The 27,745-nt window shown below is 39.7% G+C and overlaps 1 protein-coding gene across 2 annotated transcripts in view; it reads right to left on the reverse strand.

Annotated features, from left to right (window-relative positions):
• The window catches only part of SEZ6 (seizure related 6 homolog), a 455,419-nt gene that overhangs the window by 83,691 nt on the left and 343,983 nt on the right, over nucleotides 1-27,745 (reverse strand). For both annotated transcript variants that reach the window (XM_075196840.1, XM_075196839.1), the window contains one exon: nucleotides 18,757-18,949. In XM_075196840.1, coding sequence (XP_075052941.1) covers nucleotides 18,757-18,949 — 193 coding nt within the window. The remainder of the gene's footprint in view (nucleotides 1-18,756; nucleotides 18,950-27,745) is intronic.

Raw genomic sequence — 27,745 nt, forward strand, 5'->3', positions numbered from 1 at the left:
GTGTGTGTCCTTTCTTAGCATTATAGTTTATTAAATTTAACTTAATGTGCTTGTTCTGTTGCTGGTTATGCGGGCATCATAAAATTATCATATTTTGTATATATACAGGGGTCTATTTATCAAGGTAGACACAATTTGAGTTTTTGATAGATTTAGAGTTTCTCCCTATTTATTAAAGCCCACGGGCTGGTAAGAACTATTGTAGTTACCAGCCTTCGCAGGGGGCTTCCGCATGTTATGGGCAGCACAAAGGCTTAGTGGTTAGCACTTCTGCCTCACAGCACTGGGGTCATGAGTTTGATTCCCAACCATGGCTTTATCTGTGTGGAGTTTGATTGTTCTCCCCATGTTTGGTGGGGTTCCTCTGGGTGCTCCAGTGGGGCAGGGACTGATGTGAGTTCTCTGTACAGCACTGTGGAATTAGTGGTGCTATATAAATAACTGATGATGATGATGATGCACTTTGATGCAATACACTTTAATGTAATGTCTTTAAATCTGTTTTTTTTTGTATATTTTTATGCAAAATAACATACATATTTTTTCCCAAAAAATGGGGAAGCCTATTTATTATAGACACCTGACCAAGACGGCAATAGCTGAGTCAGCAATTAAAAAAAATGCTTTATTATTAAAATAAAACATTTAGGTTTTTAAAAAAATATTTTTTTTCTATCTTTTTACATTCCTTTTTTTTTTTTACTTTATTATGTTTACTAATAAATATGGAACTAGAAACATACACAGAGCAACGCTCAGAGAAATTAGATTGTAAGTTTGTAGGGCAGGAACTGATATTAATGAATAAAAAATCACTGTACCGCAATGAGTAATATTTTGGTGATATATGAATAAATGATAACAATAAATTCCCTTGTTTGCACCCCCGTCAGTAAATTGAACTTCTTGTTTTTGTCAAATGCAATGCTTGTTTGATCCTTATTTAGCTGTTATTGCATGAGCGGTCATTGGGATATTTCACCTCCACAATTATCAGTTCAGTTTCATTTCTTAATTCTTACTCTGCTTCCTTGAAATTTGAGCCTAGCAATAGGGCTAAGAAGCTGCTAATAATGATTGAATGAGGATAGAATAGCAGACTTTAAAGTGTGACATCCGTGTTCTAATGCTACAAAGAAACATTTCATCATAACTGCAAAGAAATACAAATATATTGAGAAACTGGTGAACCAGGGAGACACAATTATAATTTATTAGGCAGAGGTTTGAGCGGTCAATCTGCTTAGTAAATAAGTAATTAAAAGTGGCAAATTTATCCTAGTAAAAAGGTCAAGACCTAGGAAGGATATCGCTACTGTTTAGCTATTCCTGCTCTTTACATCCACACTGTAGGATTCATTTAGAGCATTGAGTAGACAAGACATATGTCTTGAATCAATCTGATTAGAGGTAGTAAATCATATATCATAACCTATCCCATAGGAGGTTAATGAAACAAGAGTTATTTAACTTCATAAACTGCTCTTGGATATCTACATTGTGGCAATATTGTATAAATGCAGTATAACTCTGAATGGCAATATATATGGCAACAACAGAATATGAGATCTGACTACAGAGGATATACTTTTTGAATACAGTCCTGTTCGCTTAGATGCAGGAAAACAGGGGCAAAGACTAATATACCCAATAATGAAATATACCCAACTTGGAGTAGTGTTTTAACCACATATTTACACTTAACTTATTTTCACATCGTCTTTATTTTAAATAATTAGCTACATTTTCATTACATTTTTTAGAAATAAATAAACAAATGAGTTTAATTAAAATTAATGAAAAACTGAATTTTTAGTGAATATTATAGTTGAAGAGTGCACAAGCATAACATAGATATTTTCTTTTTTTCCCCTATTATTGACAATATAATAACTATGGGCTGTAGCAACCCCTAACAAATATAAAATATATATACATTTTGGGGTAGATTTATAAAACATTCTAAAAAGGAGTGTAAGTGATGCTCATAGCAACCAATCAGATTCTAGCAATCATTTATCTGGTACATTCTACAAAATGATAGTTAAGATCTGATTGGTTGCTATTGATAATACTTGCACTTTTCCTTCTTAGGAGGTTCGATAAATCTATCTTTTGGGTCCTTGCTAACAATAACTGGATATACCAGGGCAGGAAATTAATTGTTTTGGGTGATATAAACATTAATAACCAATGCAGTTGGAATAATATGACTTATAGTATAAGTCAAAAGTTATGATATATTAAGTAATGTATGTCAAACTGATATGGCAATGTGCGAGAGATCACCCCACTGAAAGTACCTCATAAATATACTGGATAATTTTGTGCACAGAGGTGAGAATCATACCACGCAGTGTGTCAAAAAAAATCTCCAAACCTCTTCCTTCATAGAAGATGTGAGAGTATGTATAAAGTTTTCCCACATTTCAAAGAACTTATGAGTTTGTTTCTCTTTATGGAGCTATACCTCCAGCCCATCCATTCTGAAAGTGTGAAAAGGCTTTTACTTGAATAATGTGAATTCTGGATCCATATTAGGAGAATACTCTTCTGGCTTCAGTTGATACAAATAGTAGTAGTTTTAGTTGTGAAGGTTCTTGTACTCGTTGGAGGATTTCTAGAATAGCCCACTCTGGGTTTAAGGTCAGGAAGTTAACCAGATGATCATTAACAAACCTCATAAATTGTAGCCAGAAGTATTTGATCTAAGTGCAGTCATATAGGCAATCATTAATATCTGCCATTGGGTCATTGCACTTTGGCTATGTGTATGTATCTAAGAAACCTTCTGCAAGGCCATAGATATGACATATGTTTAGGAACATATAGCTATAGGAAGATGTCTAATAGACTCTATAAGACAAAGTGTCAGTGTGTCTAGGGAGAGATAAGTGAAATGGTTAAGCCACTGTACAATTCCTGATGTGACTCTATGTTTCAGGGAGTGGTGGACTTTTCCAGGTGAATATCTAAGGGATTGTTCCAATCAGATTTGGGGAACATCCTCAACGCCCATCTGATATTGTGTTGGGCTTGGAGAAAAGCCAAGTTTAATGGGCATATGACTTCATGTTTTCTTATGGTTTGCACACTAGCATCTTAATCTCCCTAGATTACCCTATTACCACCCTCTACACAGCTAACGCAAGACAACAACCCTCTGACCAACATTGGTACACACACACAGCACACTCAGTACTTTTACCTTTGCGTTCTAGCTGGTCCATTGTGCAATATGATGTAGCACATGCCCTTGTGTTTCAAACTCCCATTGTCCCATAGATTGTAAGCTTGCGAGCAGGGTTTTCTTACCTCTCTGTCTGTATGTATTACCCAGTATTGTTTTATTAATGTTTGTTCCCAATTGTAAAGCGCTACGGAATTTGCTGGCGCTATATAAATAAATGTTGATGATGATGATGATGATGATGAAGGTTTCTGCGCAAATCTATCATGTAACTGATTGTCTTGATACCTGCTTTATCACCGATTGTCAAAGGGTAGACAGCCATGCCGTTTTGGAATTCAGGGTCATGTAGTAGGGCAAGTGAATAGATTTGACATATCCTTTTTTTTTTTTTTTGCTTTTTTGAACAACACTTTAGGATTTATTGGGTATATATCCAGGAGGAAAACAAGACAGTCCTCATTTTCCATGGCTGTTCTTGGCGTTAAAAAAAAAAAAAAATCCACAAAAAAACTCACAAGAGTTTATTCACATTGTTTCTTTAGAATCTACTGTAAGTGAACGGAAAATCATCACATAGGAGTGTCTTAAAAATGCTTCAAATACACAAAAAAAATGCTGATTTGACTTAAACTTAGGAAAGAGTGGTATGGAGAAAGTATGTCCCAAACCCAAAAACTGAAATGTACAGATACAAACCATAAAGGTAAAATATGGCAACCTGCTATACAGGGGTTGAAATAGATGATTTAGTTAAGTATAAACCCTTCAGTTATTTTATAGCTCAGCAATACACAGCCGTTGATATACATTACTGTCAAACTCTGACTTTATTTGCTCTTTATGGTTTTATTTGACCAGAGTGCCCACCCAACAAAAAAGTCAACCCAGACAAAATGATTGATAGATAGAGATACAAATGTCATAAAGTAACAGAAGACTGATGAACCATTAGAACTGTCACCTCAGATAATGGTAAGTTAGTTAGCAGGTGCTCATAGACTGCAAAGTGTGTCAGCATCTTACAGTCTGTAACAGGATAAACTTATTGGCGCTAAGAATAAACTATTGCAATAGATATAGCTACCATCCATTAAACGCAATGTTCTAGACAAGGAACAGATGTGAATGGACTATTCTAGGGCAAAGGGCTGTGAATAACTCAAAAATATATTGCCAACATGACAGATGAACAAAACACTTCTCCATTTACCATCAGCACATAGAACTTGCCTCTGTGCTGGGATTCAATGAAAAAGTTCTCAACTTTGTAGGCAATTATGGTAAATTATCACCTAATTGCTCACACCAATTATATTTCCATTAGTGTCTGCGTGCAGCGGGTGTGCATTTAACCTGAGACGCCAGATATTAACTTTAGCAGGATTACATTGCTTTAAATTATTTAATTGCCCCTTAATCTTTGCAGGTTTGCAGCCTGCATTTGCAGCTGGGAGAAAGGATCTTTGATGTCCCCTGGGAGATGTTGGCTACAGTATACACCCGGCTGCTGTGTTCAGCGATTGTCTCTGATATGAAAGGGTTACACTATATCAGTTCTGTGTTTTCTATTGAATTTTGCCAAGTGATTTCCCTCAACACATCTTAAATTTAAATGCCAGGTGAATGCTGATAAGTGAATACAGATGTTCCAGAGCCGACTTGCATCTCTAAATGGACACCCCGCTGAAATGAACTTGTTTGAAAGTAAAACAAGCTTTGCATTAGGACTGTGCAGTTACTGAGTACATGAATTAAAGGTAGAATAAAAGGGGTTGTACACCCGTCTGGTATTAAATGTCAGCCATCAAGCCATTTCTTGTTATAGACGGCAGCATAGAGGGCAGCATCAAAATGTTTGTATGCCCCTCAAAATGAAATGCAACCCTCTATGGCATTGTCACACAATCAAATGCCACTCTCAAGGGCACCGAACACCTAACCCTCAAAGCTTCATCAACAATTGCTGGCAAAAACCAGAAGTTGAGACTGAACACCAGGTAGGTACAAAACTATTTTGCTTTAATGTAAATGGGTAGTTTGTAAAGTAAGGAATCCAAGGCTGGCACTTTGATCTTTCTGTTAGACCCTGAGAATGCCTTTGTTACCTATAAAGGCTGAAACTGTGATGGGTAATATGTAAAAGTGCTACCACTGCTTGAAAATAGGTTTACCTCAGTATGGCTCACAGAGCATGCTGCCTACAGTTCACTTTGGCAACAAACAGTTAAATGGACACATTGTTATAATAAAAATGATATATTATGGCACAAAACAAAGAATAGGACTTATACATTAGTGTCTTATTACAGCGACAATAAAACTGCATGCTCCACGTTTTTGCAAACAAAAAATAAAAAACCTTTATATTTTTGCATGGTTTGCAAAAAATGATTTATTAACAAAAGAAAACAGCACAAGAAACACACACTAAAATGCACAGCATAAAATACACGTAAAGACGCATATTCATAGTTACATTAAAACCAATGGCTCCCTAACAATCTCATAATAAACATAATTAGATAAATCAAAGCTATGGTCCCTATCGCATAAAGCCAAATTCAAATCCAAAATACATAGCCTTATTATCTAATCTTAGAAATAGTAGGGAGAAGGTGCATAGGTACAGCAGACCTCAAATTAGTTCATGTGCAGAAGTGGGGGAGGGGGAGCCCCCACCACATTTGAAGTGACACTCTAACCTAGTGTCAAATTAAAATAAAATGTAATATATGCAAAAATGATTTAAAAAACAATTAAGAGTCAAGTATACACAGCCAAACCAATGTGAAAAAAGTTATTTGGTCTAATCATTTGTTTATATAGTAAGGATGAGGTCACATTCAGTGTAAAGTTGGTATATATTAAGCAGATTTGCACAAATACTCTGGACTACCCAAGTACATACTTGTCTATTGTCCCCGAATGTCTGGGACACGGCACGGTCTTGATGGCACAATTCACATCATCAGATCCAGCCGCTGCTGTGCAAGGACTCAAACTGCATCCTCCAATCAGCTTTGGGCAGGACCTGATAATGCAAATGACATCATAGTCCCGTCCCTCACTGCGCAGTGACTCATATTATTCCATCATTGCCCAGCGGGGACTTGATTATGCAAATTGTGTCATCATCCTCTCACACTTGCCTCTTGGACATCCCCTACAGGGTATCCCAATAGCATTGGCATCTATTTCTTGTCTATTGTCCAAGAGGAGGAGAAGAGGACTGTGCAGCCTACAGTGCATTAGTAATCTGAAAATGTGGAAAGTTCAGTGGAAAATAATGTGATAGTCCTAAAAATATGGTATATGAAAGCTTTAGTCTAAGGTCATTCTGGCATATAATGAAAATAATGTTATCCACATATGTGACAATGCTATTGTGCGGATTGGTCATTTTCAACTAAATTAATCCAAAAGTAGTAAGTCACCTGTGTATACGAGGTCAGCCATCTATCCAGGGATTATCATTTTAAAATCTTCTACCTCTATGTTATTTTAGGCAAAACATAGTTTAGAAGTGACTCATTAGTTAATTTAGAACTTCCACGCACAAGAGTATTATACTGGTACTAGAGAACATTGGAAAGAGAAGCCCATGAGAGTCTACAAGCAATGCAATTTAATCTATGAAGCATTTTTATGCATGTCCATTAAAAGGTATTACCATCATCAACAAATCTCAAGACACCCACTACTATAATTGAACAGACTTGTAAGCCCTAGTAACGTTAAAGTCTGCAAGGCACTACTTTACTGAACATAGGCAAGTTCTATGTAGAATCCTGCAAATTGTGTATTCTTTCCAAAGGTACATTTACATTACAACAAAGGGACACACTTTTACTGTATAAACATGCAGGTTTGTGAATATGTATTATTATTATGATCTTTGTTAATGATGTATAGAAACAATGCATCATGTGAATGCCCCCTTTTTGTAGTGTTTTTATGTTGTAGGCTGAATTTGAAGCTACTTTTTTACTTTTAATAGTCTAACTTGAACATTAAAAATGCACATATTAAATATTAGAGTTGACCCCCGTGTTTTGGTTTTGGATGGGATTTTGGTTCTAAAATGTGTTCGTATTTTGGTTTTATGACACGTTTTGCCCAAAATATAGTGAAAGGTTTGGTTTTGGTTTTGCATCTGGATTTACTTAAACATTCTGAAAAGTAGGTAAAATAATGTCATTTTGAGCTGTTTTTGCTCCAATATTACTATTTATAGCATTAACATTAATTTCCAGTCTGTTTTCTAATCCCTTCACAACTGTCCCAATTTTCACCAATTTTCGCCAAAGTCTGCAGCGAGCTGTCTTAATGAAGGATTTTGCAACTTTGCCATCGTTCCATTTGCTTTCTCTGATTCAATTCCAAAATTAATTAAACTGCATAGTGTTGATATCTCCTTTTCATTTCAACCAAACTTCATTTGCATGTTCAGACTTACTATTGCAGTAATTGAATAAATAAATAACCACACGGACGCCAATTTGTCAAAAGGTCACAGTTTTTATTTAAACAATAATAGTGTCGGAGAGAGCAATGCGAGTCAGCTAACTAACAGCAAAACCAAACAGTGGAAGGTCAAATTGCCATTACACCACTGGTCCCAGGATATAATCCTTTTCGAATGGCTAAATCTGGTGTCAGAGGGACTACACCCTTTCTGGACTCACAATGACATCAATTGCATTGTCAAAACATGTTTTAGGCAACCAATCTGCATCAATATGATTATTATACATACTACATACTTGCTTCTGTGTATCTTGGCGACCACCTTTGATGGAAGTCTCGGGCAGTCTCCTTTACCCTGGGGTTGGACAAAGTTTCCCCTGGGGGACTGATTCTTCAGCCCTCCCCATAAATATATATGAGTCCCCTGGTTTGATTCAGAATGGCAGCATTATAGCACAGAGCATAAGTAAAACAATGTATGAAAGCTCTGCTCTTGGATAACAATGAATGCTCTTTCTGCCCATTGAGAATTATATAGTACTAGTCTTTGAAATTTTGTAGTATGAGTGCAGACCACCTTCATCTATTTACTTTTATAAATGTCTAACTTCATTCATTCAATCTATCCAATGACCTCTGCCTGTTACAATAGCTTTGCTGTCTATGATGGAGGCCCTGTAAAATTTAAAATGTATTGTGTGAGTAGTCTCAAGTTTTATAGCACGGGTGCAGGCCACCTTCATATATCATCATCCACATTTATTTATATAGCGGCAAGGTTTTATAAAGCTCTACTCTTGGATACTGATAAATGCTGTGCCCATCCAGAAGTGCATAGGACTAGTCCTTGAAGTTTTCAGCATGAGTGCAGGCCACCTTCGCCTATCATCATCAACATTTATTTATAACAGCAAATTATGTAGCGCTATACGATTGGGTATCCACTAGTCTAAATATCTACTGATGCCTTTGTCAATCTAATGACATCTGATACTGTCTCTTCACTGTCCATAAATAATGCTGTCTAACGTTCCAAATTTAGTGTGTGTGTGGCACCTTACACTACATTTTTTTTGTTGTTTCATTTATCTAATAGGCTTGATTCAGTTGGTGACATGTCAGATTACTTTTTTTTTGCAGCCGCTGCAATGTTCTACATGCGGTTGCTGAATGATAAAAATGCCTAGAAAAAAAAGTCACACATAAACACCATTTTTTTTAAATATAGATGTCACTGAATGAGCCTTTTAAAATTGTAGAAGTAGTAGTGTTACAAAATAGATTTTTTTTTTATAATATATAGGGTCTGATTCATTAGGGCACGTATCTTCTTATTTTGAGCATATAGTACGCAGAAACATTCTGCACATGCTCAGAACAGACAGATATGGCCGAGAAACAGAGACACAGATGTGTATACCAGCAATGTTCCTGCGGTAGTGAGCGCAAGGAGCACTTACTACAGCTTCCGACTTCGGGGAGTTAAGTGGGTGGGGTGTTTTGCTGTGCTCAATGTACAAAAGGGGCGTGCCAAACTCGAGCACACGCAGCCACGACTGTGAAAGAAACTTGTTTATCTGCTGTATCTCTTGCACCAGCGGCTAGACTAAGTCCCGATCAGTAATAATGACAGTCTCGTATACAACCTGTAACATGAGTTTGCAATCACGAGCAACTGCAAAATTGAATTGTATGTTCAGTAGACATTAACAGCGTTCTAATAAATTTATTTCATGGGGATTTTTTTTTATTTTTTTAAAAAACACATTTTTCCCCCCACACTGTGTTTTTAATGTCTTTATTATTACCAGGTGATCTTAATTTCCTGTGCGTTCCTTTGAGATTTTCTAATCAACATAGGGATTGGATGTATCCTGCAGTATGTTGTGTAGTAGAGCACAGCAGACCTACACCCAAATTCAAGAGTCCGGAAACTCATAGAAACGTGCGTAGAATATGGAGCATGAGTTGAACTCAGAATTCATGCCCGTAGTGTTTTTTTGGGGTGTGCAACTGCATTGACACTCGCACACAAACATTCTTTTTTTAATATAGATGTCACTGAATGACCCTTTCAAAATATATAAGTATTGAAAAATAGAAAAAAGTTTAGAATATATAGTGTTTTTTGGGGGTGTGCAGCTGCATTGACACTCGCACACAAACATCCTTTTTTTAATATAGATGTCACTAAATGACCCTTTCAAAATATATAAGTATTGAAAAATAGAAAAAAGTTTAGAATATATAGTGTTTTTTGGGGGTGTGCAGCTGCATTGATTCACACGCAAACACCCATTTTTTTCTAAAATAATTCAGATGTCATTGCCCCACACAAGATTACTTTCACTAGAAAAAACTTTAAATTTTAAGAGAAATAAATCTATTTGTTTTTGGATACTGCAGCTACTATTTTCCTCCACTAAACACAAGTTATTTCCATTACATGCCAGAATGACCTTAGACTAAAGCTTTTATATCCCATATTTTAAGGACTATCACATTTTTTTCCACTGAACTTGCCAAATTTTCAGATTACTAATGCACTGTAGGCTGTACAATCCTCTTCTCCTTCTCTTGGGCAATACACAAGGAACAGATGCCAATGCTATGGGATACCCTGTCGGAGATGTCCAAGAGGCAAGTGTGAGAGCATGATGACACTACTTAGTTCAGAATTATAGCTAACTCAGTCTATATACTAGTACTATTATATATGCATTAACAATAACAAGTAGCCACTAGTCTGTCTAAACTGTCTGAAAGATTGACATTAAAATCAGTTCATCAGTAAACTATTCTAGCAGACTGATCCCTACAGACCTACAGAACTGCTTTAAATAATCACACGATTCTATTGCTATGTCTCTCTTTCACCCTGAACGCTATTTTCAGAGCAGAGCTAACCTCCTTCCTACTTGCTGTCTGTTCTGAAATGACACTTGAGAAAACGAGGGAGGGCTATATATAGTATAGAAGATATTAATCTAAAATGAACACACACACACAGAGAGAATTCCCCCAGCACACTGCTATAGCCAGCAAAAGACCTGTCATTTCTACTGTAGATAAAAATGCAAAAGTCTTCGTTGCACACATTTGCAAATGTATGTTAAAGCCACCCGCCACTCCACGGTGCTTTTGCTAATAGGGTGGTCCTAACTCTAAACAGTGAGAGTCCCATATATTTGGGCCATACATATGTGTTTTTAAAGTAGCTGAGGGGGAGTACTGCGCTGAATTGCTGTTTGGAGGCTTCTGGGGTACCTCTTTGGTAAGTTAACTCTCAATTTAAAAACACATATGTTTGGCCCAAATATCTAGGGATCATCATCTCCACCAGTATTTGATAAATTTAATCTTGTGTGACAAACAGGACATAACAGATTTTACTTTATCTATATTCATTCAACAAAAAATAAGTGAACATGAAGAATCTATGTGTGAAAAAGTACACCCAATGATTCAATAGCCTGTAGAGTTAGTTTTAGTACCAATAACTTGAAGAAATTATTTCCTGTAAGACGTTATTAATCTTTTGATTATCTTCTTTTTCAGCCAATTTAGGCCAGGCTCCAGTCTATAATATTCTTTTCAAGACAAGTTCATGCTGGCTTAATGATTGTGAGGCCTTCAGGTTTGGTGGCTGCAAAACAACCCCAACTCATCACCCCTCTGCCACTGTGCCTGACAGTTGGTATAAGGTTCCTGTTGTGAAATACAGAGTTTGGCTTTCACCAAACATGGCTTTAACATTACAGCCATGTAACTCCACTTCAGTCTGGCCGGTCCAGGGGACAATGTTCCAGAAGTCTTGTGCTTTGCAAAATGATGCCATACTTTTTTGGGGGAAAGGGGGTTTCTCCGGACTACACGCCCATGATAGCCATACATGCTCAGTCTTTTTTTGATGGTAGACCATGAACTTTAACATTTACGAGTTTGACATAGATCTGTAGATCCCATGATATAACTTTTGGGTTCTTTGAGATTTAATGAAGCATAATACAGCCTGACATTTGGTCAATTTTCTACTCTTGCTAAGATTGACAAATTGTCTTCAATAATTTCCATTTGTAAGGAATCATTCCAGACTCATGAGCAACAATTGCTTCTCTGAGATCATTGTAGATCCCTTTTTTCCTTGTTATAGTGTTAATACAAACCTAAATAATCCTGACATAGAGAGATAAAATTTGTCACAAAAGTTTGTCTATATTGCATCAGAAGTTTGATTCTATTGTTAAAAGTATTAATCTAGTGAAACTTCTTTTCTTATTGGTAAAGTATCATCATCAGCATCATTTATTTATATAGCGCCACTAATTCAGCAGCGCTGTACAGAGAACTCATTCACATCGGTCCCTGCCCCATTGGAGCTTACAGTCTAAATTCTCTATCATACACACACACAGACAGAGACAGAGAGAGAGAGAGAGAGAGAGAGAGAGACTGGGTCAATTTGATAGCAGCCAATTAACCTACCAGTATGTTTTTGGGGTGTGGGAGGAAACCGGAGCACCCGGAGGAAACCCACGCAAACACGGGGAGAACATGCAAACTCCACACAGATAAGGCCATGGTCAGGAATTGAACTCAAGACCCCAGTGCTGTAAGGCAGAAGTGCTAACCACTGAGCCATCGTGCTGCCCATTGAAGCACACTGTCAAGTAAGACATATTTATTCAGTGACCTATGTATTGTAATGATATTGCTGTATTTATTTTGTGATATGAAGAACATTGCATATTGAAGGTCTCATGGTATTACTTTCCTACTTATTTGCCACGTGTTTAGTTTTAGCCCTGTGTCCCTTGTTTCACTCCAACACTCCTGGGGGGACCTTTGCCTCTCTACCATAACACCAGACCTGTGGAATCCTATCTTACATTACTTCTGGGGTGCCAACTATGTGCCCTGTTACAAAATAATGAAGTGCGCTTGATTACAAGCACATGGCCAAATCACAACCATTATTGATATAGAAAGAACAAGGGGGGAACTTACTTTTTCACACATGGCTTCTTCATGTTCTTATTTTTTGTTGAATAAATAATGAAAGTAAAATCTGTTATGGGTTATTTGTCACATGAGATTAGAGTTATCAATTTAGGACTTGGTGAGGACTGGATGTTTATTCATTAAGTGCTTATATGTTAAAACACAGATTTGAAGGAGGGTGTACTTTTTTCCATGACGGTATATTATATTTATAAGGTTTTGCTGACAAAGATATTTTAACCTCATATGAGATTTGTACCACTCCAATACTATCCCCACTGTGTGATGAACTTATAAATATGCTGCAAGCATAGTGGACCGGTGGACTTCATGGATTATACACACAGGTTATGCACATGGGCATATCAATAGAACAGATCACACACTAAATTACACCACAATGCTGATAGCAATAACTGCCAAAGTCCTCTATGCTTATAGCAGTCATTCAGCCACTGTAACATTTTCTATTGGGATCTTACCAAAGTGGAACATTGCTGTTTCTCTGCTAAAATACCTGTGTGAACAATGTCTAATGTTACAAGATGGCATTTCAAATTATCAGCAACTGGTATTTAAGTAAGACTTCTCCAGCAGTGCTGTATTATATGTATTTTCTTCTGTCACCTTATCTAACACACTGTTGTACTACGCTGCAAATTATTACATTACTAAATGAATATAATAATAGGAGGTACATACATCACTTAATTCTCTATCCCAAACAATGCAATGCTATAATATTAGGTACGTCACTCACAGTGCCACTCTCAAAAAAGACCTTAAGAAATGTAATAAAGACAACCCCTACTCTTTCCCAAAATGCAGGGACAAATGGTCTAATTAGAAGATATTCCAAAGCTTGTTAAAAATCACAGATATTAGATAAAGTGTCAAAATAATAAGAAAACAATATCGGTTAACATTTCAGAACAGATAATGGATAAAATACCAAGCAGAGCTCGAAGTGGGCAGTATGCGGCGGTATGACATACCGGCACTTCTTTGCCCACTTCCTTGCAGGCAACCAGGGCTGTTAGAACACTTGTTCACCGGTCCTGTAAATTCTTGATGCTGAAGGCTGCGCTTGGCGCCATCCTCATTGCTCCCTCACTGGCACGTGTCAGGTCGCCACGTCCCGACACTGTCAGTGAGGAGAGGCGCAGAGAGGAGCCAGCACATAGAAGAAAAGAAGAGTAAGAGAAGGAAACAGAAGAAAAGAAGGTCATAGAAAGGTTAAAAAAAAAGAACAGAGGGGGCACCAGTGTGATTAATGGGTCACATAGTTATGAATGAGGGGGCACAGTTTGATGAATGAGGGGGCACAGTTTGATGAATGAGGGGGCACAGTGTAATAAATGAGTGGACACAGTGTGATGGAGGAGGGTGCAGTGTGATGAAGAGAGGCGGCACAGTGTGATGAAGGAAGATGCAGTGAGATGGAGGAGTGGGCACAGTGTGATGAAGGGAGGGGGCACAATATGATGAAGGAAGAGGGCACAGTGTGATGAATGGAGGGGGCACAATGTGATGAATGTAGGGGGCACACTGTGATGGAGGAGTGGGCACAGTGTGATGAAGGGAGGGGACACAGTGTGATGAAGGGAGGAGGAGGCACAGTGTGAAGAAGGGAGGGGGCACAGTGTTATGAAGGGAGGGGGCACAGTGTGATGAATTGTGGGGGCACAGTGTGATGAAGGGAGGAGGCACAGTGTGTTGAAGGGAGGAGGCACAATGTGATGAAGGGAGGGGCACAGTGTGATGAAGGGAGGGGGCACAATGTGATGAAGGGAGGGGCACAGTGTGATGAAGGGAGGGGGCACAGTGTGATGAAGGGAGGGGGCACAGTGTGATGAAGGGAGGGGGCACAGTGTGATGAAGGAGGATCCAGTGATGAAGGGAGGGGGCACAGTGTGATGAATGGAGAGGGCACAGTGTGATGAAGGGAGGGGGCACAGTGTGATGAAGGGAGGAGACACAGTGTGATGAAGGGAGGGGGCACAGTGTGATGAATTGCGGGGGCACAGTGTGGTAAAGGGAGGAGGCACAGTGTGATGAAGGAGGATGCAGTGTGATGAATGGAGGGGGCACAGTGTGATGAATGGCGGGGGCACAGTGTGATGAATGGAGGAGTGGGCACAGTGTGATAGAGGAGTGGGCACAGTGTGATGAAGGGAGGGGGCACAGTGTGATGTAGGGAGGAGACACCGTGTGATGAAGGGAGGGGGCACAGTGTGATGAATGGCGGGGGCACAGTGTGATAAAGGGAGGAGGCACAGTGTGATGAAGGAGGATGCAGTGTGATGAAGTAGGATGCAGTGTGATGAATGGAGGGGGCACAGTGTGATGAATGGAGGGGGCAGTGTGATGAAGGGAGGGGGCACAGTGTGATGAAGAGAGGGGGCACAGTGTGATGAAGGGAGGGGGCACATTGTGATAAAGGGAGGAGGCACAGTGTGATAAAGGGAGGAGACACAGTGTGAGATGAAGGAGGATGCAGTGTGATGAATTGAGGGGGCACAGTGTAATGAATGGCAGGGGCACAGTGTGATGAATGGAGGAGTGGGCACAGTGTGATTGAAGAGTGGGCACAGTGTGATGAAAGGAGGGGGCACAGTGTGATGAATGGAGGGGGCAGTGTGATGAAGGGAGGGGGCACAGTGTGATGAAGGGAAGGGGCACAGTGTGATGAATGGCGGGGGCACAGTGTGATAAATGGCGGGGGCACAGTGTGATAAAGGGAGGAGGCACAGTGTGATGAAGGAGGATGCAGTGTGATGAATGGAGGGGGCACAGTGGGATGAATGGAGGGGGCACAGTGTGATGAAGGGAGGGGGCACAGTGTGATGAATGGTGGGGGCACAGTGTGATGAATAGTGGGGGCACAGTGTGATGAATGAGGATGCAGTGTTATGAATTCAGGGGGCACAGTGTGATGAATGAGGATGCAGTGTGATGAATGAGGATGCAGTGTGATGAATGAAGGGGGCACAGTGTAATGAATGGAGGGGGCACAGTGTGATGAATGGAGGGGGCACAGTGTGATGAATGGAGGGGGCACAGTGTGATGAATGGAGAGAGCATAGTGTGATGAATGCAGTGTGATGATGGAGGGGCAAACATGTGAATTCACTAGTGAGTGTGAATAATAGGAGCAGGAATATGGATGGATAGATAGAGAGGATCAAGGAGTAATGGAGGAGTGAGAGAAGCAGGATGTGAGGAACAGGGGAGAGCAGGTAGGAAGGGAGAGAGGGGGATACCTGCAGTGAAGATAGGGACACATAAGAACAGAGAAAGGAAACACATAAGGGAAAGATAAAGAGTAACATGGAGGAATACATAAGGGAGACATGAGGAAGAGGTGGAGGGACACAGAGTAAAGGTAATTGGACATAGGAGTGGTGGGGTACACAGGCTGGATAGCCTTGCAATATTTAATATGTTTTATATCATACCATATTAAAATGCATCTAAAATCAATTTCACTCTATCAAAAGCCCTAAAGGCCCATGGCGATTCTTTTCAAAGAGAAAGTTCCATACCAACACTTCTAAATTTCCACTTCAACCACTAATAGCAAGATTACAAAATTAGCTATTCTGTGCTTATTCATATAGAGCAAAACACATCATTATCATCATGATTTATTTATATAGCGCGAACATATTCCGTAGCGCTTTACAATTGGGGACAAACACAATAAACTAATAAACAAACTGGGTAAAACAGACAAAGAGGTGAGAAGGCCCCGCTCGCATGCTTACAATCTATGGGACAGCCCCATAATGTGTGCTATTGTAAGGCTAAAAGAGATGTTTTATCAATACCCCGTTCTGAATGTCAGTGAACTGGAGGCATTTATCAAGGCACAATGGGAGCTGAATATTATGCAACAATTTTGGAGATACTACAGTTGCAATGTCTAACTTTAATAGAGCAAATTTCATAAAAGCACAACTTTGTGATCTGCCGGCTGGTATATAATTATATACACAAACAAAGATATTTTTTTTTATAATCTCTGTAAACAGATGGCTCAAATGAAGGCTATGTTTATCTTTGTTTGTAAACATTTTCCCTGGGTGTTATTTTTTCTGGTGTTCCTCCAGCCCACATGTTGTGAGTCTGTGAGAGGGAATGACAATCACACCAGACATCAACAGAAACAAGCAGTTGGTCAGAGTTCCAGATGAGACAGTAAGGTAAGGGTCATATATGACAGTATAAAACTCCAGACATGCAAAGAAAATACGGTTTTATGGTGTTGCACACCTAATTTTACGTGGATGCACCCATTTTCACGGGTAAGAGTATCAGAGTTGCAACCAATGTAATAACATTCAAGCACTCAAAAAGACACAATAATTTAATAAATACAATCTCAACGTTCCCTTGTTCTCGTGCTTAATATAAGACATAAATTAGGCTCATAATTTAATTTAAGTAAAAGTTGAAAATGGGATGCTAGTAGGGTGACTTTATTTTACTATTTTCACCATGTGCATTTCCAGCTGAACCTCAACATTTGCAAATGGTCCCAGAGTCCCAAGATCTGAAATGAAGGCATGCTTATTGTAATGCACAAGACGGAACATTAGGTGCATTTGTACAGATAGAAATGCATTGCACATCTGCATATTTTGCAATTCTTAAATGACCCTTAGTGACCTCAATTTCAGGTTACCTTTAAATTGTAACTAGAGGTGGGCACAATCCCTGTACAGGAAATATCTATATGTTTAATTCAAATGAGCTAAATACTGGACAATGGCTTGTAATAAGAAGACGCAGGTCATACAACTAGAAAACACAAAAAAATCAGCTTGATAATGTCGGGCCTGATTCATTAAGGATCTTAAATGAAGAGGTATCTTATTTCAGTCTCCTGGACAAAACCATGTTACAATGCAAGGGGTGCAAACTAGTTTTCTGTTTTGCACATAAGTTAAATACTGACTGTTTTTTCATGTAGCACACAAATATCAATTTTAAATTTCAGTGTACAAATAAGCTATCAAGTATTTGTGTGCTACATGAAAAAACAGTCAGTATTTAACTTATGTGCAAAACAGAAAACTAGTTTGCACCCCTTGCATTGTAACATGGTTTTGTCCAGGAGACTGAAATAAGATACCTCTTCATTTAAGATCCTTAATGAATCAGGGCCGAACTCTTTTTGACACTCAAGTCAAAGACATCCAACAATATATACATAACATTACAGTACCACACTAGTACTGTGCTGCTAATTTATCTTTCTGCATAGTTGCAGCACATATAAGACTGATACAGCATGAAGACACAGGCATAGCAATCAGGGGGTTAGAGGTAGTAACTGCTACCTGTCTTAAAGGCCCCTGGGGTTAGCTGCAAGGGCTGGCTGGCAAGCCTCAACTTAGCAGCCTATAAGGAACATTTTAAAGGATAAAAAAAATGTAGTTGGCCAAGTGACCCAGCACAAATCAGCCCACTATGGCACCTTGGTCGGGGGCGGATTCCCTATTGCCCCCCACCCCAGCCTGCCCCTGGTCAGCTCTGATTTCAGACTAAGCATGAGGGAGACGGACATGAGTGGGACAGAAAACAAACATGGGGGTGACAGGCATTAGAGGGGCAGAATTAACAACATGAGGGAGACAGGAATGTCGGGGCAGACAGGAATTAAGTAGGAAAGTTTAGAGAACCCCTAGAGTAAAAGTTGGTGTGATGTGTGTGTGGTGTAATAAGTAGAGGGGGGGGGCTCATATACATATATTGCACCAAAGACCTAGCTAAATCACTGCCTGGAAAAGCAACACTTCACAATGTTAGTTGCTTGAGGCAGCCAATTCTTCCTTATATACCAACTGGGCCCTATGGAGGAGGGGGCCAAAATACATGCCCCACCTGGCTGAAAGCAATGAAGTATGCAAACACATTATTTCCTTAAATAGAACACTTTATAGAACAATATTATTGACACCTTTTACAATGATCATCATTCACTGTACTGTTCATAAGGCAAAACTATCTATGACAGAAAATTAATGTGAAAGTGTGCATGCTCTTCTTTAGTCAGCTGTAATACTGTAATAAAGGAGCTCTTACATTACCTTGGTAATAGAAGCGGAAACTGCCTGGGTTTGTTGGCTGCAAGCTTTGGAAATGCACCATGACTTGATTGGTTGGACTTCGGATCACCTGACCCCTCATTAGAAAGGATTCATTGGCAAGGATCACAGGCTCCACCCCTTCCAGGCTCTCCACTGTCACTGTCTCACCTTCTGATAAACTGATATTTTGCACCTGTAGAGAAGAAAGGACATTAGAACCTTATGTTCTCTGGGTGCAGAAATGTACTATGGCTTTTTATGCAAAAATCTCTGTATGGTGCAAATTTATCATTAGTTAGGCATCTGCGTTTTAAAGTAAAATAAATTCATCTGTTCCTTCTTTCTGGGAGACCTCCCGGGAGAGCAAGGCAACCTCCCGGTTCTCGCTCCCGCATTAGATAAGTGTTGGGAGGGCTCAATGAAGCAAATATCTTGTCATCTTAGCTGCTGTAATTGGCCAAATTGTGACAATCGTTTAGGGGGCTGGCCAAAATGATGCGATTCATTAGGCCCTGCCCCCGCACGCCCACCTCCCCCGGGATCTCCCTGAAGCCAATGAGGAAAAGTTGGCAAGTATGATTTAAGTTAGCATTACTTTTTGTAAAAACATAGAGATGTAAAAAAAGATATATAATATCATTATTAAAGCAGACATGTCACTAGATCCTCTAGTATTATTCTTTTACATTACCATTTTACTTATGCACTGTCTAGAAAGCCCCCCCCCAAAAAATTTTCACCTGAAAATTGGGAAGGACTGTCAGTCCCACAGCAGTATAGCATAGTTGTAAGGTATAAATGCATGGAGGAATCTGGCGCTGGAAAGAACATAGTGAAATTTGAACGTTTGACTCAGAAGTCGAGTCAGGTTGTCAGAGTAGAATGACTGTCTGAGCTGGTGTCCTCTGCATGTCACAGAGTTATTGGAGCTAGTCTGCTTGGGAGAGAGCATAGAGTGCTGGATGGAAACTCTCTCCTGGATGAACAGACCATTTCTTTGCTTACTGCATAGTGTACAAGTAAATCTGCTTTAAAAAAAAGGTGTCTACCTGTTAAGGAGGAAAAACAACGTCAATAAAAAAGTCTGTGGCCATTCAGTCAGGAGCCATCAGTCATTTGTAACAGTGTGTGTTGGATACTTATTTAGCAGCTACCTGATGTAACTGAGCCTTGGCTCAAAACTGTAGAAAGTCCCACACAAGGGTTGAAGCAGGCGGGTAGTGTGTAAATGCTGCCAATTTTTTTGATGCCTTTCGTGTCATTGTTATCTACTGTAGCTAAGTGTGCAATATTGCTCCATATTATGGTCTTACACAATATTATCCTAATATATATATATATATATATATATATATATATATATATATATATATATATATATATATGTATATATCTCAAGCTATGGAAGGCTACCCAGTTGTGTGATTCATGATTATAGACAGGTAGTGTGATGTGGATAGAAAGATGGAAAATTATCTTTTATTCAAATATCACTCCTATATTAGTTATATTATTTCCTGCAATGAAATGTTTGTATCACTATTTGTGTATGTACCTAGTAGCTCTTTTATAACAAACAACATCAGTATTGTCAGTGGTATGTGTAAATATTAGACCATTGTCTTTTCAGAAGAAGTGAGATGTTGGTTCATGAAACGCGTCAAAACCGGTATATCTATGAAGGATTCTGATGTACTGGAGGATGGACTTCAGGAGCTGACTATTTTAACATTTACAAGCTGGAACCAGACTCCCACATGGTGACGTGAATACTGAAGTCCTTCAGGACTGTGTGGGCATCTTTTCGATTTAAATTTGATTGTTAAATGGTTTTGCATTATTTAGTGTTTTTTTATTTTCAGATAAAGCTATTTACGTCTAAGGGACGCAGTCATTATCCCTCCTTTGAAACTACTGAAGAGGGTGAGTTAGTCAATTCTCTCACATTTTGTATATTATACAGCAACCACTGTGTACATTCTTTTCTCTTCTGGATAATACAGATTATGGAGGTTTGTGATTGAAGAAGAAGCACTGAGAATTTGAATATACATGTTTCTTAACCTTGGGCCTGATTCATTAAGGATCTTAACTTAAGAAACTTCTTATTTCAGTCTCCTGGACAAAACCATGTTACAATGCAAGGGGTGCAAACTAGTTTTCTGTTTTGCACATAAGTTAAATACTGACTGTTTTTTCATGTAACACACAAATATCAACTTTAAATGTCAGTGTACAAATAAGCTATCAAGTATTTGTGTGCTACATGAAAAAACAGTCAGTATTTAACTTATGTGCAAAACAGAATACTAATTTGCACCCGTTGCATTGTAACACGGTTTTGTACAGGAGACTGAAATAAGAAGTTTCTTAAGTTAAGATCCTTATTGAATCAGGCCCAAGGTTAAGAAACACACTTTAAAAATGGAATGTAGCATTTTATCAAAATTAAGGGGGACATGGTGTTCATCAAACCCAGTGCTTGTCAATGAGGTGGATCACATTCTGTTATATTTGCAGCCCTTTACCCCCAAAATCCTGCTATTGCCCATGTAAGTGACAGGCTTATATATTGTAGCGGAGAAGCATCATAATAAAACAATCAGTATAATCAAAAGTATGCATTTTTCAAAGTAAATATGTACTTGTTGTTGTAACAATAGATTAAAAAGTAATTTTTTTGCTTGATGGCGGCATTATAAGTATCTCTATTGGCTATGCTGCCAGGTAAAATACAAGAACTATGCCAGTCCATCAGTTAATGTAAATAAATTCACTTTATATCCTGCAATAAATACCAAAGCCCTCCAATCATTGCACAAACATACCTAATAGAAATGTTATTGACAACATTGCAAAGTTATTTTAGTAATAATATGTATTAATGGCAACTGATCCCAAAACAACAGATAATGCTCATGAATCTGAGAGTAACATACTAACAGCCCCTATGTAGCTAGTTTCCTGGTAGTACTGCATGCATAGATACACGTCACTAGTCCTACACCTATGCTGTGGATTGCAACTTCTGTCTCTTTCTATCTCCTCATATTCTGTTTGGTTTGTAAGTCCACATAGAATGCACGGCAAGGAGACGGGGCTACATGATATCACTATACATCCACACCGCATGCGTTTAGCCGCTATCCGCTGGGCTGGCTCCGTATTTGCAGGGGCAGCAATATTTTGTATCCTTTCCATCACTGTGATGAAATAAGTTCCTCTTCCAGACTACATCATCTTTATTCAGCAAGACAGGTATACTATACAGGTGAGGGGGCTGCAAACAAGTCAGCTTTACAGCTGTTTATCCCCCAAATTCTCTCTTTAATGATGGTAAGAATGTTTTTTTATGCTTTGACAGTTGTATGTTGTACAGTCTGTATGATGAATGCTTGACTGACTGCAATCAATAAGGGCCTCTAGCTCTCTCTATCTGCCTAGGCCTTTCTGGTGGATCAATAGCATACAACCTTTAAAGGGCATGTTCCCACCTGGGTTCTTTAAACAAAACCCATACCTCCTGCAGACCTCCAGCAATCCAAAGCCAAAGCCTCTCTTGAGGTGGAGTCACAAAATAAAGGTTGGAAGCTGTGTTTCAGAGAAAAGGAAAGTATGCATTCAATGACGACAGACTGAATAGATAGCAGTAAAAAGGAGAACAACATAATTTTTGTCTATTATTTCTGTTGTTCTGGTTTTCCTGATATTTGTAGGTGGTTTAAAGGGAAATTATAGCCACAATACAACTTTATCATTTGAATGTACACATAAGAGAGTCCGTCAACATTATGTAAAGTTTCAATATTTTACTTTCTCAGCATGAAGCTTGGAACGAAAGTGGCGCTGTTTGTGTAAGAGGTTGTGGAAATGCCCATGTTTGCTTTTATAAGCCAGGTGTCCTTTATTTCCCATTGAAAATATATTGGCACACACATATAACATGTAATATTACAGAGGATTAGGTTAGGTACACACTGGAGGTTTTTCAACTGATTATCAGGCCATTCACCCGATAAATGACCGCTCGGCCACATATCGCGTTAGCGTGTATAATCACACAATGAACGACAATCGTTCAAAAGTGCCGATTGTCGATTCATTTGGTTGCTCATACTGCTTAATAATCTCGTTCCAATTATCGTCCGATCATGCAGTGTGTATGCACTCACGAGCACGATCTCCATATAGCTTAGAGAGTCATGGTCTATTCAGCCGATGCCGGCAATGAACATATCCCGGTAACTTAAATGTAGAGAGTGCTGTGGATGGAATAGTTTGTTTGCTCGTTCTGAGACTGAAAATTTCATTTCAGAGTCACAGAATCTAGCCAAATTAGTAAGGACATGTGGATAGCTATAACAAGGTGGTTAATCAGTGTGACACATGCCAGGAAAGAAAATGAGACAAAACTGGACGCACCGCTGCCATGCCTGAAATCCACGTAGCTATGCCCAGTTTTACCAAGATTGCATAGCCTAATCCTCTCACCGGAAATCTGGACTGTTGGAGGTTGTGATTTAGTAATATATTACGCGTCTACCATATATTTCTGCTGTGCTGCACATATATTATAAGCAGGCGCGGCCTGGCAGATGTCAGCCCGGGGGGTGCACAGGCGGCCGCATCGCATGACACGGGATACAGCTGCGTCATACATGCATCACATTTATCGCTGGTAAAAACCGGCGATATTGCTCCCGGGGGGCGGCCGGCCGCTACAGCTGTGATTCTGAGCGGCCCGGGGGGCTGATGCCCAGCCCACCCCTGATTATAAGGGCATTTGCATAAGTTTATTGCCATAAATCTGTGCTACTGTGTATTTGTAGAAGCTTAGTACTTTGGGACATGACCAAGAAAATTATATTTACAAAGTTTAGTTCAAGATAAATATAACAAATTTATTCACATATATAAGTACTATCAGGCGGAATAATCTACTATATAAAAGCCTAGTGGCGTGTGTCTGTGTGTGGAAAAAAAACAACCAAGCTGCAGCGCCACCTGCTGGGCGAAGTTATACACTGACCTACTAAATTCTTAGTGTGTGTGGAAAAAAAACCTCAGAAAGGGCTGAAATTTGGTATACTAAGATGTTTTTAATTTGTTAATTTAATTTGTTAATTGTTAAAAGTGTTTATAAAGATTTAAAAATAAATAAATAAATAAATATATATATATATATATATACATCTTGAAGGAGAAGTGACAGTTGGGAGTGGTTGGTGGTTGCCGGGGGTGACAGTGGGGAGTGGTTGGTGGTTGCCGGGGGTGACAGTGGGGAGTGGTTGGTGGTTGCCGGGGGTGACAGAGTGAGAGGAGTGTGATACTCTGGACCGCTGAGAGAGATCCCTGTGTCTGGATAGACATCTGGATAGATGTGGCGATGAAAATGAAGGATGAGGTGATGGAGAAAAATGATGAGGTGGTGACATGTGGACAAAACCACGTTAAAAAAGGGCGCTTACGTCGGGGAGTAATGCTCTCTCCCTGAAGAGGCCTGGGCTAGGCTCAATGACAAGAACCTTTTTAACACCTTAAGTAGCTTGATTTGACTAGAATGCATGAGTATCATGCACGGGTTAACTTGTGATTGAATATGCATATTAGAGGCAGTTGATATTACATGTTTAAAATGACATGTAGAAATCAGATGATTTCATCACATATGTTACATACAGGTAAAAATCTAGGATATAACTAAGACAAGCCATACTAATAAAATCACATTTACATTCAAGCAAAACTGAAAGAAAGAGCTTATCACTGTAACTAAAATAATTGTCCATCTGTAAAATGAAAGTGTGTCAAAAATATCAGATTATGGGCTTGCTCACACATCTCTGTTGTTAATTGCTGAAAAGCACTTTAAAAGTAGGAAGAATGGTTTCTTATGGCTCGTTCTAGAACCATTGATTTCTAAGATTTTAGTGCAGCATTTAAAATATTATACTGTATCATGACCTATTTCCCATGCCTTAACATGCGCTGTCAGTACACCAGTCTGTGTAGTACGGTAAAAGGCAGGAGAAGAGCATGGAATGCATCTATATCGTGTGTCAAATTTCATGCTTGTTTACCCAACAATTCTGCTCCACAGCGCTGGGGACATGAGTTTGATTCCTGGCCATGGCCTTATCTGTGTGGAGTTTGTATGTTCTCCCCATGTTTGCTTGTGTTTCCTCCGGGTGCTCTGGTTTCCTCCCACAAACATACTCGTAGGTTAACTGGCTGAAATTGACAATAGTCTCTTCCGGTCTGTGTGTGTATGTTAGGGAATTTAGACTGTAAGCTCCAATGGGGCAGGTACTGATGTGAGTTCTCTGTACAGCGCTGTAAAATTAGTGGCGCTATATAAATAGCTGCTTCTGCTGCCGATGATGTGTGAACAATCACTACATGTTAAATAGTTTAATTTTTCAGTTAAGAAGGATGCTTAAAATTACTTGGTACTTGCTAGTGGTCACTGTATCCAGAGTAAATATCCGGACGCTTTCTTGCTGTAACAGGGCTTATCATGGTTAATATTTATATTGAGTGGAGGAGCTTGTTCAATAACCGTTCCTGTTAAATCACATAGCAGTTGAGAATGCTGCAAAAATTAGAAGCTAATGAGCTATATTCTAATAATTGTCCAATTGTGCCTGTTTGCCTTCTTGAAATAATTTATATAAACTATGCTCAGGGCCTGATCAACCACTAGGCTGACCAGGCTGCAGCCTGGGGCGCTGGGTCCCGGGGGGCGCTGCCCTGTGGGTATTTTTTTTTTTTTTTTTTTTTTTTTTTTCTTCATTCATTTTTTTTTTCGGGGTGGGGGAGGGGGGGTCGCCGCGGGGGGGTGGAGGGCTCGACAATCAAAAGCAATGGTGGTCAGTGGTTAGCAACACACAGCCAATCGCCAGGCTGCCTGTTGCTGTGCAGCAGACAGGAAGCAGGACATCTTCACTTCCTATCTGCTGATCTGAGGAGAGGAGCGACGCTGGCACAACTACAGGTAATTGAAGGGGGGAACTGCCCTGCATATCTATAGGGAGGGGGGGGGAACTGCCCTGCATATCTATAGGGAGGGGGGGGGGAACTGCCCTGCATATCTATAGGGAGGGGGGGGAACTGCCCTGCATATCTATAGGGAGGGGGGGTGGAACTGCCCTGCATATCTATAGGGAGGGGGGGGAACTGCCCTGCATATCTATAGGGAGGGGGGGGGGAACTGCCCTGCATATCTATAGGGAGGGGGGGGGAAATGCCCTGCATATCTATAGAGAGGGGGGGGGGACTACCCTGCATATCTATAGGGAGGGAGAGGGGGGACTGTCATGCATATGTATAGGGAGGGAGAGGGGGACTGTCATACAAATCTATAGGGTGGGAGGGGGGGGGGACTACCCTGCATATCTATAGGGAGGGAGAGGGGGGACTGTCATGCATATGTATAGGGAGGGAGAGGGGGACTGTCATACAAATCTATAGGGTGGGAGGGGGGGGGGGCTGCCATGAAAATCTATAGGGAGGGAGAGAGGTTGATATGTATGAAGGAGGGCAGAGGAGGGGGGCTGATATATGTGACTGGGGGAGTTTTGATGTGACGGGGGGGGATAGCTAGCTAGCAGAGTGGAGGTAAGGAAAATAGCTGCAAGGGGGGTGGATGCAGGATGGGAGGTAAAGAAAATGGCTGCAGCAGGGGTTAAGGAAAATGGCTGTGGGGGGGGGTTGTGGTTAAGGAAAATGGCTGCAGGGGGTATTTAAAAAATACAGCAGCTTTGGGGGGCAGAATCTCATGATTGTGTGGTGGTCACATGGGTGGTCTCAGCAATCACTAGAATACTAAATATTAGTGAGATGGGCCTGGTAGAGGTTTGTATTTGATTGACAACAAATATTCAAATATTGCTTATATATGCCTGTCCAATGGGGTACTTTTAGCTGGCCATAATGGAGTGTTTTGTTTTAACTAAAGGGCCTAATCATTCAGGGTTTGCATTATAATACATTTTTGCATTTTCAAAACAGGATGCCAACTTTCCAGAAGCCAGCGAGAGGATAACAAAGTTGCAAGAGAGAAGAGCAAGAACAGGTAAGAGACAATGGCACAATCTGTCTAAATTTGAATGCTGGAGAATACACCTGAACATTCATATTCAGGAGTGTTCCTATACACCTATATATTCGGAGGAGGGGGGGGGGGGGGGCGCTGCGGCCGTATTAGCCTAGGGCGGCCAGAACCCTTAATCAGGCCCTGACTATGCTGATGTTATTCTTGCGCTCTCCAATATGGATGACTGTTCCTACCAGCATATATTTTGCCACAAGGTCACCTTAAAATATAAACACAAAAAGTGGAGGCACAAATATTAGGAGATAAAATAACCGTCAATAAAAATATCAGACTTCCATCAGAAATTGTTATCTTCTGCACATTTTACCACTGTGGTGTGTTGTAATGATTGGCTGCTTAGCTGTTTGTATGCTGGCATTGAAGCTCTATTTTTACAGCATAATAAAAGACCAGTTAGTTCTGAAATTTGCTGTTTCCTTTGTATAATATGTGAGTATCACATTAAACGTGCTAGTCCCGCTCTTCATTATTGTAATTAAAGATTGCGGCAGTGAGTCTGGAACCTTATTCCTAAGTGACAAATTCGTATGTGTATTAAACCGTGATCATTAGACTTCAAACCTTCCATTTTCTAGAATGTACTAGATAAATGATAGTTAGATTCTGATTCGTTGTCATAGGCAACACCTCCACTTCTCCTTTTTAGAAGGTTTGATAAATCTGCCCTGGGTGGTATCATGACTATATCAAAGGCTCATCACAAGTTTTGTGTGCAAAAGGCATGAGCTGAACAACGTGGCCTGGCCAGCAATATCTTTTGATGCGGCAAATTGCTAACCCCAATGTTATGTAGACCTGATGACAGCAAACATTGTTGATCTATGTTGCCTGCAGAACATTCTGCACTTTCACATAGATTCTCATGACATTGTG

This window comes from Mixophyes fleayi, chromosome 2 (genome assembly GCF_038048845.1).
Source record: "Mixophyes fleayi isolate aMixFle1 chromosome 2, aMixFle1.hap1, whole genome shotgun sequence".
In the NCBI taxonomy this organism is placed as follows: domain Eukaryota; kingdom Metazoa; phylum Chordata; class Amphibia; order Anura; family Limnodynastidae; genus Mixophyes; species Mixophyes fleayi.